This window comes from Taudactylus pleione, unplaced genomic scaffold (genome assembly GCF_031769625.1).
Source record: "Taudactylus pleione unplaced genomic scaffold, aTauple2 ptg000202l, whole genome shotgun sequence".
Lineage (NCBI taxonomy): Eukaryota > Metazoa > Chordata > Amphibia > Anura > Myobatrachidae > Taudactylus > Taudactylus pleione.
In genome coordinates, this window is record NW_028284604.1 from 10,323,656 (window position 1) to 10,340,610 (window position 16,955).

The 16,955-nt window shown below is 42.3% G+C and overlaps 1 protein-coding gene across 2 annotated transcripts in view; it reads right to left on the reverse strand.

Moving 5' to 3' along the window:
* Nucleotides 1–1,435: 1,435 nt before the first annotated feature.
* Nucleotides 1,436–16,955, reverse strand: part of TRIM36 (tripartite motif containing 36) — a 58,355-nt gene continuing 42,835 nt past the window's right edge. For both annotated transcript variants that reach the window (XM_088477726.1, XM_088477725.1), the window contains 4 exons: nucleotides 14,613–14,734; nucleotides 12,675–12,965; nucleotides 5,729–6,026; nucleotides 1,436–3,477 (listed from right to left, as the gene is read on the reverse strand). In XM_088477726.1, coding sequence (XP_088333852.1) covers nucleotides 3,123–3,477; nucleotides 5,729–6,026; nucleotides 12,675–12,965; nucleotides 14,613–14,734 — 1,066 coding nt within the window. In that variant the 3' untranslated portion in view covers nucleotides 1,436–3,122. The remainder of the gene's footprint in view (nucleotides 3,478–5,728; nucleotides 6,027–12,674; nucleotides 12,966–14,612; nucleotides 14,735–16,955) is intronic.

Consider the following 16,955-nt stretch of genomic DNA (forward strand, 5'->3'; position numbering starts at 1 on the left):
CTCATCTTGGAGTCATACATTCAACATATGTAAAAACTTTGAGCGCCCTAAATTAAGAAGTGTTGTCAGTAGTTTGGCTGCCTTTAACAAAGCCTTCCAGATAGTTCTTTATCAAGAGGCTGGAGAGTTGCCACCATCATAGAAATAATTTAGACACATCATGGGTTCCTTGCAGGGCTTAGGGATCATAAGCATTAGGGATCCTAGCATTTCAGTAGGGAAGACCAGAGATCCTGACTATTATTGTTTATTATCTTTAATTCTTTAAAAACTATTTTCAAGATAGAACAAAGTACAAATCAGGTGTTTACATATGATAAGAGTAATATAAGGAAGTTATGCATAAAAGAAAATAGGTTGTAAATTAAGTGCAAAGATAAGGAAGCTCTAATCTTTTGTTAATGTTGTTCTGCTTTTATAATTGAGGAATATAAGAGGAGGTGGAGGAGTTGGGGACGGGACCGATGTAAGTTAGGGAAAAGATAAGGAGCTGAGGGGCCTAGTCAGGTGATAATTCAGTCAGTGTTACCATATGCATTATGAGGTACCTGGAAGGAGAGAAGTAATACCTATCCCTGACTTTGTGGATATTCTAAACGCTGTTGTGTTGCTGACTAGTGGTCATGCTCGCACAAGAAATAGAGGTTATGAAAAAATTCTCTCATTCACCATTTTAGGAGGTCTTTACATAAACACATAATAAGCAGCCATTTTGCATGGTTCCAAGATAGTCACATGGAAGCACGCAGATATCTTGTCTTTGTTCAAGAAATGAACAGTAACCACCTGGCCTATTGTGAGCAAATCCAGTATTTTAGGTTTTTCTTTTAAATACTCACATTCTGTAGTAGGACACAAAGAATTCTGGAAATCCTTTGTACCCACTCACACTGCATGACGGCTGCACTACACGAGGCCATCTCCTATCAATACACGTAACTGCTCCCTGGTTTGGTCCTGCCCAGAAAGCAAAGTGATAGTTTAGCTAACACGGGTTTATCACACTCTGAACCCCTGAGCATACATAGCCCCTTTGTGAGTTCTAAAGGGGCTATGTCAGCCTTTCAGTATTCAGCAAACAGCAGTAATCTGAGATTAATAGGGAGAAGTATTGTGGTATTAATTGGAATATATGAGGGAAATGTAAGAGGACTTTATCCCTTTAATGCAATAAAAAGTATTTTTTCAGAGACGGACAGGTAGTAAAACACAGATAAGCTGCCATTAAATCTAGACTGCTTTGTTTTAAGGACAATCATGAATAATAACTTTATATACTGTCCATACCATCACAATTACATACATCACTGTCAAGGAGACCACTATGGCTAGCACATTAATTACTTCAGTGAATAGAGACAAGAATACCACTTTTTTTTTTTTTTTTTAAAAAGGAATTTTAATACTAAAAAAAAAAAAAAAAAAAAAAACCCAGTACAGAAACATTTAGTAATTTTACTTTCGAATGACTTAATAATAAAGCTTTCTTGGGGAATCAAGAACCGCATAATATATATTTCATTACAGTAGTACCCAATATTTTTTAGTGTAGCAGCTTAATTGCACATTTTTCTTTAACCTTGCATAGTATGTGCAAAGTTTATGCGATAAAGTGCCATATAACCAAGGCGAGTGACTAAAATCAACCTTGGTACTTTTAAACCATTTATCAGCAATGCATAAAACCAGAAACAGTACGCTGAGCATAGAGTATTTCCATGAATCACATACCAAGATCTGAACACTCACAAGCTGCACTTGATGTGCCTACATCCTTCACAGCCCACCTTGTTAGAAACCTACTTCTATGTTACATTTAATTATCCATAAACCTACAAATGTGTAAAAACAAAAACGTAAAACTCAAATACAGTTTGTAATATGGGTGTACATCACGGCACAAAGCCATTTAGAAGAAGGGGGGAAAAATTAGACACCTAGTGTTAAAATCCTCCTAAATTGTGTTTTTCTTATTTAAGTGTGTTAAAGGTTACGCTACTGACCTATTATTCATAAAGTACAGGGGTCAAATTTTATAGTGCCTTTAAAAGGAAAGGGATATGAACAGAAGATTAGTGTGGGAGTAGGGGGGGTCCTCCATGAAGAGCATGGGATACATGTAGTTGGGGAGAAGTTCACTCATGATCTTGAATATAAGCAAATGGAAGACAATGATGCAGTTTTTGGTCAAGCTGCACTGACCACTTCCATCCCCAGAAGTGGACTAAGAGCCCTGAAAAGAGCAGGCATTATTGGGACCTACAGGGACATGATGGGGTTAAATATACTTCCTTTCATTGAGTTTTTACAGATAAGTCCCATGTTATCATGCAACACCCATCCCCCTCAAAAGGCAAGTTACAAATTCTAACTTATTATGTGCAACACTCATTCCTATAGTGTAATATAAATTGTGCCCAGTGTTTTTTTGGTTATTTAGGATTTCTGCTAATGCTGGATAAGGCTAAAAGATTTTCGTACAGCATAAATAGTACATAAAAAAAACAAAAAAAACAATGACAACGTGTTTTTCAGAAAACATTCAAGTGAACTAAGTAAGAGTCAGTGGCTGGCGATTTCAGACTGAAGCCAGACCATAAATAAATAAATACCACTCATTTCACCTTAAACTCCCCATCTGTGAATACATTTACACCAATTTTACCATCTAGTGGTCACTGCTACATAGAAAGGACTTTAAAAAGGCTGTATTGGAATAGAAATGTAATCCATAGGTTATAACAAAAGTTTTATACTTCACAATTCAATTAAATCTCTTGAACATTTAAAAATGTTCCTGATTAAAAAGGATAGGCATGGTCATTCAGAAGACACAGCTAAAACAATCCACAATCTAGAACTGTAGAGTTCTAGATATTAAAATATATTTATTAGCTTAAAAAAAGAAAGTTTAATTTCAACATAAATACCTTTAGCCCTTTTGGAAGAGGAGACAAAAACGAACAAATATACCTGGGTAGAAGGCTAATTCCAGTGGCCTTCAGCTTAAATCTCACACACAAACGCACACACTGGAATGACATTTAAAAGAAACGACTGAGGTGCAAACAACTCACTAAAGACATCTGTTGCAACGTATTCATTTAGTATTTAGGAGCATTTTACATTTCACAAGAATAATCCAAGTGTTTTGCGGTGATGACGTCCTCCAAATGAATTACTCCTCCACCCATCATTGCAAAAGCAGGATACATGGTTCCAATGCAGTCGACTTCCCGCTCATAAAGACATTTCATATTATCTGCATCATAGAACGCAACTTTGCCTTTATCATAGTCCAGACAAACACCTATGCGGCTGGGAAGGGGAAGAACACGTTCTGTGTAAGTAGTAGAAACGTTGGAGGCCTTTGGGATACAAAACTTCCTCATTCCTATTGTAGCCAGGGTGAAAGGTTGTGATGAATCAAAGGCAACATCTTCACTGCCACTGTCATGGCCACTGTCTTGATCATATCTGGAAAAATAAAAAGAAATTTGCATTATTTGTACATTTCTTATGTGGACGCAACCTCGCTTTTACAACTGGCTGCGCCTATTGGCTTACTTTATGGTAATTGAAGAATCCACCTTTGTATACTAAAAATCATCTGCACAACTACCTAAGCCTATCCAGCCCCACTGTACCTACGTCTACTACAGTCATATCTGTCCATCGGCAGGTGTGTAAGGGCAGCGCCAGCCGCGAGGAGGGAGCCGGGAAACGCCCCTGGTCGCCAGGACCTGCGGGCAGGCACAGATGATGGTTGTTCAGTGTGTACAAACAACCATCATCTGCAGGTATATCTGTATAGTGTGTACCCACCTTTACACCAGCCCCATGCCGGGTGCATAAGATCTGTCTGAAATGGACATCCTCTCATAGTGCACATTGTGGGTGTGTCTGCCAACACCAGGGCTCATTCGCAAACACTCCCATGAGACTGATCAGTTCCATTTCACAGATAATGTGGTACATCGAAGGATGGATCAATCCATATGTATGCGCAGTTGCCACGTTCTTTCTAGCGCATGTGCTTTAAAGAACCCTCTGACAGTATCAGCTCCTATATATTTAGTTAGAGGAAGAACTGAAACAATAGGCAACATGCACTGCATGCTTTTAATGACTTGCCTGGTGTGCTCGCATTGTTTGCGAGCGCACCAGGCTGTGCGTTACCCAACATGGTCATAAACAATGAGACCAGTCAAACGCCCACTCAGTGGCTTATGGAAGACAATCTCCCAGCCCTCAGCCACCCCCCCTTCCCCATGTAAACCCGGCGGTTGCAGAGGGGAGCAGCCCCTGGGGAAAGTCGTCCCGATGATAGATATTCTGATGTATCACCAGACAATTTTTTTTTAAACAGACATTAATTTGAAGTGTATAAAAAATTATTATATATTTTAACATCGTGTTGGATAAGTTTTAAATAGATGTTCTTGACCCAATTCAATAAAAAAAAAATTCTGTGTGGAAAAAATGAATGCTGGGGTATGCAAAAGGTAGAAATTCAATTGGAAGAGTTTTTTTTCCTCGCAAAAAGTCACGCTGACCTCGCGCTCAATTGTGAAATACCGCGAGTATGCGCACTCCCAATATCCGCGGTATTCATTTTAAAAAAAATGCACTGAAAACACAGCGGTGCAAAAAAAATAAAAAAACTACTTACCTCTCCAGTGGTCTACACGGCTCCTGGGCATCTCCCCTTCATATTTGCACTGGGGAGAGGGCTGCTGGTAGTCGAGGGGGCTGCTGGGAGATTTATGCTCCCTGCTGCTGCCTCCGGGGGGGCTCACACAGACACATACACTGACACACTCACGCATACTAGCATACACTGACACAACATACTTCCACACACTGCTGTATTTTAGGGAAAATTGGTTGTGCCCTGGAGGTGCGCAAAAAAATCTCCCAGCACTCAAATGAAAAACCCCGCACCTAATTGAATAGCAAAAATTCTGCAACTAGTTGAATACCCCCCCCCCCCTAAAAGTGACAAATGGTTGTTAAGAACATCCACCAATTTATTACTCTGAAAAAAACATACATATAATTAACCCTAAACAAAATTTCCAAATGTAAAATGGTTTAAATAAATAGTTTAATATGGCAACTAGAAGTGTCCTTCAAGAATCAAAGTCCAAAACTTTCTATTTCACATTTCCACCCCCACCTGTTTAGAAGTGAATTGTATTTATCAAGGTAATCCCTAAGAACAGCCTGTTGGGGCCCATACAATACAATCAGTTGGAACAAATTCTATGTTTTGGCCATAATTTTGTAAAAAAAAAAAAAAAAGGCAATGTATAAGGATCACTAATTCCAACCAAAAAAATCAGTCCACGATTTAGGATTTCCAACATGTTGGATTTTGATGATCACCAGAGATTAGGAGATTGGGGAATCGGGCTAGTGATGTATGGGCTGCATTAGTCTGTCAGGGCAAACAGCAGCAATGTCAGTCAGCTTTTAGCTTAAGGTAATTTGGGTAGGCGGGGAATCCAAGCAATTTTCTGGTGCAAGGAGTTTTTTTTTTTTTACTTTCTTTCTTCGAGACAGGGCTGTCTGGAGCTATTCAATAAGAGGCGATTACATCTCAATAGCCATTGACTATAGGGTTGAACACCAACTCTTGGTATAAAGGTGGGCACAGTAATATACATTAAAAAAAAAAAAAAGTTAAATACATGGACAGTTCAGCTGCATAAAAATTATACATTACCTTGGACTGCTAATGTCACGAGGATTATGTAACCATTCTTGGAGTTTGATATCAGATGCAACGCCAACTTTCACCATGTAGGAGTACGGTTCTACAGTAAAGGCCCAGAAATGTTTTCCCTTTGTGATCCCAGTGTCACCAATGATATAATCAAGGCACATATAAGATCCTACTTGCACACGCTCTGCCCCAAGCAGCAGGGGAAGCCCGGCCATGCTCTCCACAGAGTCCCTTCCGTCATTGAGCAGGATATGCTCCTTGTTATATCCACATTTATCATCAAACAGAAAACTAAACACTGCAAGAAAAATGAAAGCATAGTAATGTAAAACAGCAAAGATTGAGAACACACACACACATATATATATATAAAAAACATGACACCGGTATTGTATATTAAATACAATATTTGTATTTAAACACATCTGAGAAAAATATAATATATGATTACATCACTATGGTGCAGCTAGTGGCATGCAGAGTGCACCCAGTCCACTCGGCTATCTGCTGCTATGCCGGGCATGGACCAGGAAGACGACAGCTCCTTATTCTATGGTTCTAAAGAAGGGTCAGAGTGTGTTTAATCTTTATGCAAGGAAAAATATACAGTGCCAAGTTTCTCTTTGTCAAATGTAAATATCAAACATATATGCATAGTATTCCTAATAAACTATGCTAGGAAAGGTTACCATACACTTCAAAAACATTGAACTGACTGTTCCATGAACCCATTATCTTCTCCCAAAAGGCCTCCTATAAAATGTAACAATCTCCCCGCATCACCACTTGAGAGGAATGGCCACTGCAGGGGGTCTAGTGTGACATCAGTGGTCGTGTGGGGAGGTCTAGCTGGACCAATAATGATGCAGCGGGGGGAGGGGGGTGGAACATAAGTCTTTAAATGATGTATAGAAAGATTTAACATATGTCTAGCATATGCCTTCACAATGTACTATTAAATAAAAATCGTTCAAGTTACAGCTCTTTTATAAACACAGAAGAAGATTTGAGATAGTTTTCCAGTGATATCATATTTTTGCTATGTGGGGTCACATTATTTGCAGTTTGTAGATATACGGTTTAGGAAACGTTATAACGCTTAGTTATAAGCAAGTCTTATGCAAAAACTCCTAACAATGCGCAAGATGAAAAAGATTTTTGTTTAATATACAAAGCGAAACAGCTGCAGCACTCCTAACCCCAGTTCCATCTGCATGTAATTTACTTTAGGATTGTTACATACGCTGTGCACAATCAGTGGAACGCTAGGCTTCTGTGTTCTATAAATGATTTTCCCCAGACAAGAACACTTAACTTATGGAGGTTACACTTCATCTTTACTTGAGATCGAGCAGCTATAGTGCTGGAGAGGAAAAAAAACCTTCCATGTGTGGGAATAAAATAATAACAAAAAGGTATGTTATACCATAACTCTTAACTCTTTTTTCTTCAAGGTCTATAGGGTCCACAGGAATTACCTTGGGTATGTGGTTGGAGTGATCCAGGCACCAAACAGTTAGAAGCTTTAGCTCCCAGGATGCACTGGGTCCCCCTCCCTGGGCTACAGGCACTCAGTTTGTAATCAAGCCCAAGGCAGGGGAAGGAAGGACAATGTACACCAGAAACACTAAGAAGAGGGAATCCTTGAAATACATAAGTAAAAAGATTACCCATTAACAACCAGGTGCGCTAGGGTGGTTGTCCTGTGGACCCTATGGACCTCAAATAAAGAGTTAACAAAAGGTATGTTATTCCATAACTCTTATTTTCTTCTTCAGGTTCCATAGGGTCCACAGGAATTACCTTGGGGATGTCCCAAAGCAGTTGCCTTAAGGGTGGGGATGCTCCTGATCAGAAGAAGAATCTGGCGCCCAAAGGAAGCATCCTGAGAGGCAAAAGTATAACAGGCATAAAACCTGAGAAAAGTGTGGACTGAAGACCATGTGGCTGCCTTGCACAATTGTTCAGCAGAGGACCACGTCAAAACGCCCACAATTGTCCAACAGAACGAGTAGAATGTGCTGTCACTGTTTGGAACTGGGAGATCAGCTTGTGTGTAAGCCTGAGAAATCATACTATGAAGCCATCTAGCCATAGTCTATTTGTTAGCTGGCCAGCCTCGCTTGTGAAAGCCATATAACACAAAGAGTCCGATTTCCTAAAGGATTTCTTATGATCCACATAGATATGGAGGGCGCGTACAACATCCAGAGAAGCTTCACCTACAAAGGGGTCTGAAGACTGGAAGGCTATAACCACAAGTTCTTAATTTACATGAAAACAGGATACTACCTTAGAAAGGTAACCCACCATGGTACAAAGAACAGCTTTATCCTAGTAGGAAAATAAATAAAAAAAATTATATATACTGACAAATCAGAGACCCTACGGGCAGAGGAGATGGCGAGAAGAAAAACCTGTCTTCACCATCAAACACTTGAGGTCTACTGAGTTCAGGGGTGGAAATAGGGGAGCCTGTAGAGCCCTGAGAACCAAAGAGAAATCCCACAGATCTACCGGGGGGACAAGGGAGGCTAAACCCTCAGAACACCCTGCAACAATGTTCTAACATCAGGCAGGGGGGCGATCCTTCATAAAAAAATTAAACTTATAGTGCAGATTCTTAACTTGAGGTCTAACCCAGCCTGGAGAAAAGCAAGCACTCGGGAGACCCTAAAAACTGTACAGTCATATTTTCAATGGGAACACCATGGAATAAAGGAGAGCCATACTCTGTAATAGATGCGGGCAGAGGAAGGATTTTGTGCCATAAGCATCATCTGAATTAGAGCTAGTAAAATCCTTTGGCTCGTAAGATGGGGTCCGGCCCTAGAGGAAGAGGCCATGGAGTGTCTATGGAGAGACTCTGAAGGTCAGTGAACCAAAAGGCGTCTGGGCCAAGCAGGAGCTATCAGTATTACTGTGCCGCCCTCTTGCTTGAATTTCCTGATGATCCTTAGGAGGAGGGAGATTGGAGGAAATAGGTACGCCAGATTGAAGTCCCATCTTACTGCCAGAGCATCCACGAAGGCAGCTGAGGGGTCTCTGGATCCATACCTGGGGACCTTGTGATTGTGACGTGAAACCATCAGGTATACTTCTGGTAGTCCCCATTTGTTCACTAGGATCTGAAAGACATCCGGATGAAGAGCCTATTCCCTGGCATGTATGTCCCGACGACTTAGGAAGTCTGCTTCCCAGTTTAGGACTCCGGGGATGATTATTGCCAGAAGAGGATGTTCTGCCCAAACCAAAACGTTTGCAACTTCCTTCATGGCTGATCACCTTCGCGAACCTCCCTGATGACTGAGGTAGGCTACTGTGGTCGCATTGTCGGACTGGATTTGGACAGGCCTGCCCTTTAGGATATCCTGTGCTTGAATAAGTGCTTAGTACACTGCTCGAAGTTCCATGATGTTTATGGATAGTTGACTTTCCTGAGTAGTCCATCTTCCCTAAAAGGTATGATGGCATGTCACCACACCCCAACCACGAAGGCCAGCATCCGTGGTTAAGAGCACCCACCTTGGAATCCAAAAGGGGGCAACCATTGTTCAGTTGAGATGTTTTCAGCCACCATGGTAGGGAAAACCGAACTTGCTGAAAGAGGAGGATCGACTGGGACCATATAAGACGATACTGCCCATTCCACCAGGAGAGAATCAGTCATTGCAGAGGCCTGGATTGCACCTGGGCATGTTCCACCATGTCAAAAGTGGATACCGCGGACCCAAAGACCTGCATTGCTGAGTGAATGGATACCTTCTGACTGTGGGGCCATCTGCACACCCTCAAATGTAGAGCAGAAAACTTGTTCACTGGTAGAAAGAGCCTTTGTGCCAGGGAATCCAGTAGAGCCTCCAGATCTACCATTTGCCGTATTGGAGAAAGGGAAGACTTTATTCCAATTGATTACCCAGCCCTGCTTCTGTAGGCAGGCAGTGGTCAGCTGGAGATGTTGTAAAACCTTCGTAGACTGCCTATATCAGGAGGTTGTCCAAGTATGGCAGTATCCTGACTCCTTCTGAGATGAGCAGTCATGACTCATTATCTTGGTAAACAGCTGAGGGACTGTGGACAGATCAAATGGCAATGGTAATGTTGCTGACTAACAGCAAGACTCAAGAAACCCCTTGGTGGAATAGTGCAATAGGTACATGCAGATATGCATCCCATATGTGCAGGGAACCATGAAATCCCCAGGTTCCATTGCCAGCATAATTGACCGTAGGGTCGCCATATGGATGTAGAGAGATTCCGATTCAGAATAGAGCAATGAGACCCATTTAGCTTCTGAACCCAAAACAAAATTTGAGAAATAACTCCTTCCTTGTTAGCTAAAGGAACCAGAATTAATGCCCCTGAATTTAGGAAGGCATGAATGGTCTACTAGAGGGCAAGGGCATAGATGGAATCTGATGGGGAGTTGCAAACAACTTTCTGGGGAGTATCCCTTTAGGAAAGCGTCACGCAAGAATCCCCAGTAGGGTGGGGATTTCCCATCCAATACACTCACCCTGAGGGAGAGGGTAAAAAGACTAGTCTTTTTGGAATCTGGAACAGTTATCTGGAGAGTTCCAGGCTTCCCCCATAAGCTCAGTAAGCTGTTCAGTTTAAGGTAAACCAGCCTAAATCACCTTGCAGTGTATGAACACCAGGTTTATTAGGCTTTAGGAGCCGGTATTATTCCAAATGATTACTTTTTCTATAATGAGGATTTAATTAACCGCCCCTGTTACAGAGGAACATCCACTGTCGAGTGATGCTCCTCCTCTCCGAGATAGGCCCAGAGGGAGAAACCCATGCATCCTCTTCCTCCTCAAATTATATATCAGAGTCTGAAAGCAGGGTGGACTGAGAGGATGATGCAGTCCATTTATATGCTTAGGACGGCTGATGCCTTATTCGCCGTACCATCTGCAGATAGGTAGATGCTAAAAAGCCAGATTCTGAACTGTGGACATAACCCTCCATCCAGGAAGGATGTATGGGAAGAGGAAACATAGCAGGCTGTAATCACTGTGGGAAATCCAAAAGTGGGAGGAAATGAGAAGGCTGATAAGCGATCCAGTAACTGCGTCTTAACCTGAAACCAGGAGGACATTCAAGGTGACCCCTGAACAGGTGCTGGCGAGGTGGACTGTTATGGTGTATAACAATCAACACACAGTCCATCTTGTATGAAATCCTGAAAGGCCTGCTACACAGGATTTACATGAAACCAGCACAGTGACAAAAGTCTCCTGTTTACCTTTGTCCTGAGACATGGAAAATAATTGCAAGTAACCTACAGCAAGTGTAGGGTTAACAATGCAATGTGACCCCCTTCACAGATAAAAATAAATGAAGAACTCTCTAACCTTATACACCAGGCAGTTGGGGCTTAGGGGAAAAAAAAAAAAAAAAAAAAAACTTTCTTCAACAGCAGAGTTAGGCATAAGCCACATAAAATGTATAGAATATATTTGCATACGGGCACTAAATCACGGACACATTGGTAGGAAATAAGTGCAATGCATACATACAAATATACTTACAAATCGGCACTGTATCAATTTATAGAAGCAAACAAGTTGGTAGGATTCCAGTGCTATATACCTTGGTCCTAGGAGAAAGGTATACTCAGAGAGCCCAAATCTCCCCTCAGCAAACACTCAATTGCAACTGAACGTCTCTAAGAGAGGGGGATGGGCAACTCAGTTTTCACAAGCAAATGTGAAGTACAATTTAACCCCCACACACCTGGTAGTTGAGGGTTAAATGGAGCAATAGCAGTGATCGTTATAACTGACAGTCATAAATAAAACCTGCATGAACTCCTGTTATCCTTTACGCTTAGCACATTAAGTATAAAAGGTAACAATGCAATGTGACCACCTTCACAAATATCTAATAAATGTGAAGTACACAGAAAAACCCCCATACCCTGTCAGAGGGATGAGGAGAAACAGCAGTGATCGCTATAACGGACAGGCTTTTTCAGAAAAAAATAAAGGCAGTATAACACGGCAGAACTAGCATAGGTCACATACAATGCATTTAGCAATATATTTGCAATAGGCTCTTTGTACTTTTTGTAGTTGACAAAGCTTAGTAGGATATTGAGCTGTATAACCTGGCCACCAAAGGAGAGGTATACAGGGAGACTGACCAAACCTCCTGAGATGCGCAGCTATAGTAGAGCACTTAAAAGTGGTCTCTGGGCGTCTCATATACGCTCCCTGTGTAGGAGCTGAAAAATATATCTGTGGGGACAGTATTTGGGAGCCTGCAAGTGGGGACACTATCTGGGAGCGGTATAAAAAATAAAATTGCGTGGTGCCAGCACTAAATAACGTGATGCAGATTTCATTAGAGGGACCAGATCCTACAGACTTTGATTATGAAAAAGCTGCAAACGACTGGGCCTCTAAGAAGAGGAGAATATATAAAATGTTATTTCACGTTTAAATCATTATAAATGTCAGGGTTTAAAACATTTTATTATTGCAAAGGCCCCACCCGGCTACTTCTTTATGCCACCTGGCTGGAAACATTTTCTGGGGAGAAAAGTGAAAGCCTCCCACGGTGTGCTCCTGCGCACAATTCTGCATATATAGCACATATCCTTGTGTATAAATGCCTATCTCCCCATAGTTTGTAAGCTTGCAAGCAGGGCCCTCTTTCCTTTAAGTAGGTCTGTCATTGCCTAGTCTAGTATTATTACTGTGTGTTCCAAACTGTAAAGCGCAACGGAATATGCAGGCGCTATAGAAGGAACTGTTAACAAATGTGAACATTGCTTCTTTTGCCTTGCACAAGTGCTTTAGGCTCATAGATTCCTCCTGGGGAAACATCACACAAGGGTTCCATAGAAGCTTGCACATAATCAAATCACCCCCATAAACTTGATAAACATACAATTTTTGGGTGAAGTTCCACTTCTTGGAAATAAAAAAGGGTGTACCTGGAGCAGGTGGTGTGTGCAAGAGGATTTCCCTGCTGTAGGGACTGCAAGCAGAGCCTCGGAGCCCTTGCACTCTGAAGGAGTAGGAGCTATTGAGGTCCAGATCAGAAATCACTTTACTTGTACTGGCTGATTCAACTTCATTCCATAAAGAATCTTCGTTTTTGTCAGTCTTTCGGTATTCAAGAACATAGCCATCTGCAAGACTAGAATCATTGGGCTGATGCCAGCTAATTTTGGCGTTGTTATACATCTTGCTTTCTTTCAAATTTATTTCTGGTACATCTAGAGCTGAGGATATAAAAAAATAAAAAGACTAACAGTGAAAGTGGAACAGAAAACACATTTGTCATAATACAACGATGCAGATATAAAATCACTATGCAACTTCATATTTCATTTCGCACCAAATAATTACATCTGTGGGAGGGGGAGGTTTAAATTAAAAAGCACAGAAGTAGTCTTAGTCATTGATCTCTCCAGCACTGGTTACATTACAGTATGTCAAAGCCTTCATAAAATCTAGAATGCAGATTCTGACATTATGTACGAATATATTATACATACAGCAATGCAAATAGGAGGTAACAAATAACATTTGATCAGTGGCAGTAACGGTTGTGGTTTAAGAGTTAGGAGAGATTTTTTTTTTAGATTTCTACATAAAAGTTTCTTGTCTGATCTCTAGTATTAGGTGAAAGCATTAGTTGGTAGCATTGATTGCATAGTTGCAGATTTTAAATAGACTTGGAAATGTCAAACAAGCTTTTGCCAAGATCTGCTACCATAGTGATAATGTAACATGTTGATGAACCAAGAACAGAATTTTGCATAAACGGCATCTGTGGTTTTTTAAAGTTGAGCAATAGTGTGAGTGAATGTTTATCTGAAGAACTACACAATACATTCTGGAAACAGAATTGGCCACAATAAAATGATGTAAGCAGTAGTTTCTTGCAGGCAACACAATTTCCAGCCTTTATTGTAGGTTTCCCCACAAAGAAAAACATACCGTATATACTCGATTATAAGCCGAGTTTTTCAGCACAAAAAATGTGCTGAAAAAGTACCCCCTTGGCTTATACTCGAGTCAAGTGTAGCGCTGACCGGATGGAGTTCGGTCAGCGCTACACACTACCAAACACACAGCCGCCGGAGCCGGCAGCTGCGTGTTTGGTGTAATCAGCAGCCGCTGAGAGTCTGTCAGACTCTCAGTGGCTGCTGCTGCTCCCACTGCGGGAGCCATCTTCCGGCTCCCGCAGTGGGTGATGGGGGGGGGATTACCACTGAGGGAACTACCAGGGGAGGATTACTACAGGGGGCACTACCAGTGGGGGATTACTACAGGGGGCACTAAAAGGGGGGATTACTACAGGGGGCACTAAAAGGGGGGATTACCACTGGGGGCACAAACAGCTGCTGCCATTTCCCACACTAGGCTTATACTCGAGTCAATAAGTTTTCCCAGTTTTTTGTGGTAAAACTAGGTACCTCGGCTTATATTCGGGTCGGCTTATACTCGAGTATATACGGTAATTTGATCTGCTACATTTAGGAGCACCTGATGGCAGCTTAGTGGGAGGATATAATGCTACAGAGGGCTGCAACCAGCCTGAGATGGCACCAACATAACATCCTTTCATTACTCTTTAAAGACAAGTTGCACTGTATTCGTTTTCCATAAACGACCAATGTACAGGAAAACTTGCATCAACACATTTGCCAAGTTGAATATATTAAGAAGCACAGAAGTATGCGAGTGTCAGCATTAGAGACCACTAAACTTATAATACAAGTTGATCCAATATGAAACACCACCCTGAACTATCCATAATATACAGAGAGCACGGGGTGTCCACTCCCCCATAGCTGCTGTAAAAACACACACACACAGTGTAGTGCAGCCACTGATGTAGGGTAGCAGATTTTCCAACTTGCCTTTAAAGAAGGACAGATCAGTCAATAGATTTTCTTCTTTAGACACATCAACCAAATATTCTTCAAAGTTGGAATCCGCAGCAGGCTGGAAAGTTTTCAATGACTCAGATGCTTTTTGAATTCTGTAAAACAAAGAAACATATATAAGCTCATACATGTAATCTATATTAATGACCAGCCAACTGACTTAAGCTCGGTACACACTGACAGATACCTTGATCGGCCAATATATCTGCTGCCCGTCGGCCAGTGTGTACCCGCGATGACTGTGAACGTCGGCGTTCACCGACATATCGCATTGCCTGTACTGCACAGCCGATGGACAGATAGGTCTGCAGACATATCTGTCCATCAGCAAGTGTGTACGGGTGGTCTGCAGACCGCCTGTACACACACACACACACACGCAACAGCAGCGAGGAAGGGGTGGGACACGCCCCCGACCCACCCACCGGGTCCCGTCCCCTGGGACCCGACAGGGCGGGGGAGCGGGTACAGTTTACCCGGGCCCGGGCTTCCAGAGGGGCCCAGATCTGGCGCCGCCCCCCCTCACTTCCTCCCTCCCTCTGCAGCAGCTCAGCACACAGCGTGTGCTGGGCTGCAGTGGGAGATGTGGCAGCCACAGGAATATCCTATGCCTGAAGGGGGGAGCGATCACACTGATCGCACCTCCCACTGGCTTCGCGCCGGGCTGAGGGTCTCACAGCGCCCCCTTTCCTCGGCGCGCAGCGCCGCTGCAAAACTCAACTTTTTTTTTCAAGGGGGCGTGGCCACACCTTCTGCAATTAGGCCACGCCCCTCTTTACCGGGGCCCCGCGTGTCTCCACGCCCCTGGGACCCGAGGGCACAAGCACATGATGGCCGTTCAGTGTGTATGAACGACCATCATCTGCAGATATATCTGTCAGGTGTGTACCCACCTTCAGTCACAGCCTAGTGTGAAAGTATAACTTAAAAAGACTAAGGAACTCATTCTGTGCTGGTCACAAGTCTAAAAATTAAGCTCTAAAAAGCCACACGATTAACAAAATACAAATGGATAAAACAACAACAACAATAATAATAATAATAAATAGAACTACACCATAGGATGAGGAGTGCACATTGCAAGACGCATCCAGATTTGTGTCCGGCGTACTTACACCCAGAAACTGGCTTATGACAAAACTGGGTCATAAGCAAGAGAGGTTTTTTTTTGCAATTTGTTTTGAATGTGAAAAAATGCATCAGCTATCAGGTTTCATTTAATTTTATAAAGCCTCTATAATATTGAATTTATAATACTCCTTATCGCATACTACAAAGTAGCAAAAATATTTTCTTTTTTAAACAAACCTGCAAAATATTATATGCGCAGTCAATGAAGAACGCAGCTTTATAGGTGAATTTGCAAACAGACTGTTAGCCAGTGCCGGAGCCCATCATTATCAGTGTGTACACCTGAAACGCTACTGACTGGTATCTGCATCTTCATTGGATGCCCTTAATGTACTCACATTTATCTGCCCCATGCAACTCCACATCTTGCCTCTCCAGTCTCAACCAAGCACAAGTATCAATTGCAAGAAAAAGTGTAAATGTGCATATGCCGTGTTTTCGGGGGGCGTGCAGCATAAATCTGTAGATTTTACACTACTTAAATGTGAGTGTTCAGTTCAGCATCGGTCCATAATCCCCTTTCATAAAGGCAAGTTCTAACTATTATTTTTTGGGGCACTGATAGGTGAATGGAAACTTTTTTTTAAAGAACAGTAGCATTTTTATACGTTCAAAAAGGGTTTAAAAAACTGGAAAAATCAGCCTCAAAACAATGCTCTGAAAACTGTTGTAATAAGGTAATTATGTAATTAGGTAATGTAGAAGATGGGCTTCTATATACGTTTGTGCATCTCATGCGACTCTGGCCAACCTCCCCCTTCTGCCGGGTTTGTAATTAGGAATTCAGTTGAACAGATTTGCCCTTTCTGCTCTGAATGGAAGTGATGTAGTGGGCTGGGTCCACATCACATGCTCTGTGTGCTCCCTAGAATGCCATGTGATCTGCAAGTCACAAAATAGACATGTGCAGAAGTTTCCCTCTAAGCAATACAGTGTTCTCCCCAGGCTGTTTTCTGCGGGCGCATCGCCCGGCAGAAACAGCCTACCACCAGGCACTTTCCCCGCCGACCTCTGCTGTGGAACGCTTGCCTCTGAAGTGACCGGAGGATAAAGAAGCCTCCGATCGCTTCAGAGGCAAGCGATCCCAGTGATGCAGTGCGCGGGCCAAGTCATAACGTCACCCACGACGTGAGTAGCCTGCCCCGCACGCCTGCTGGATCTAGTTAGATCCAGTCAGAGCGAGGC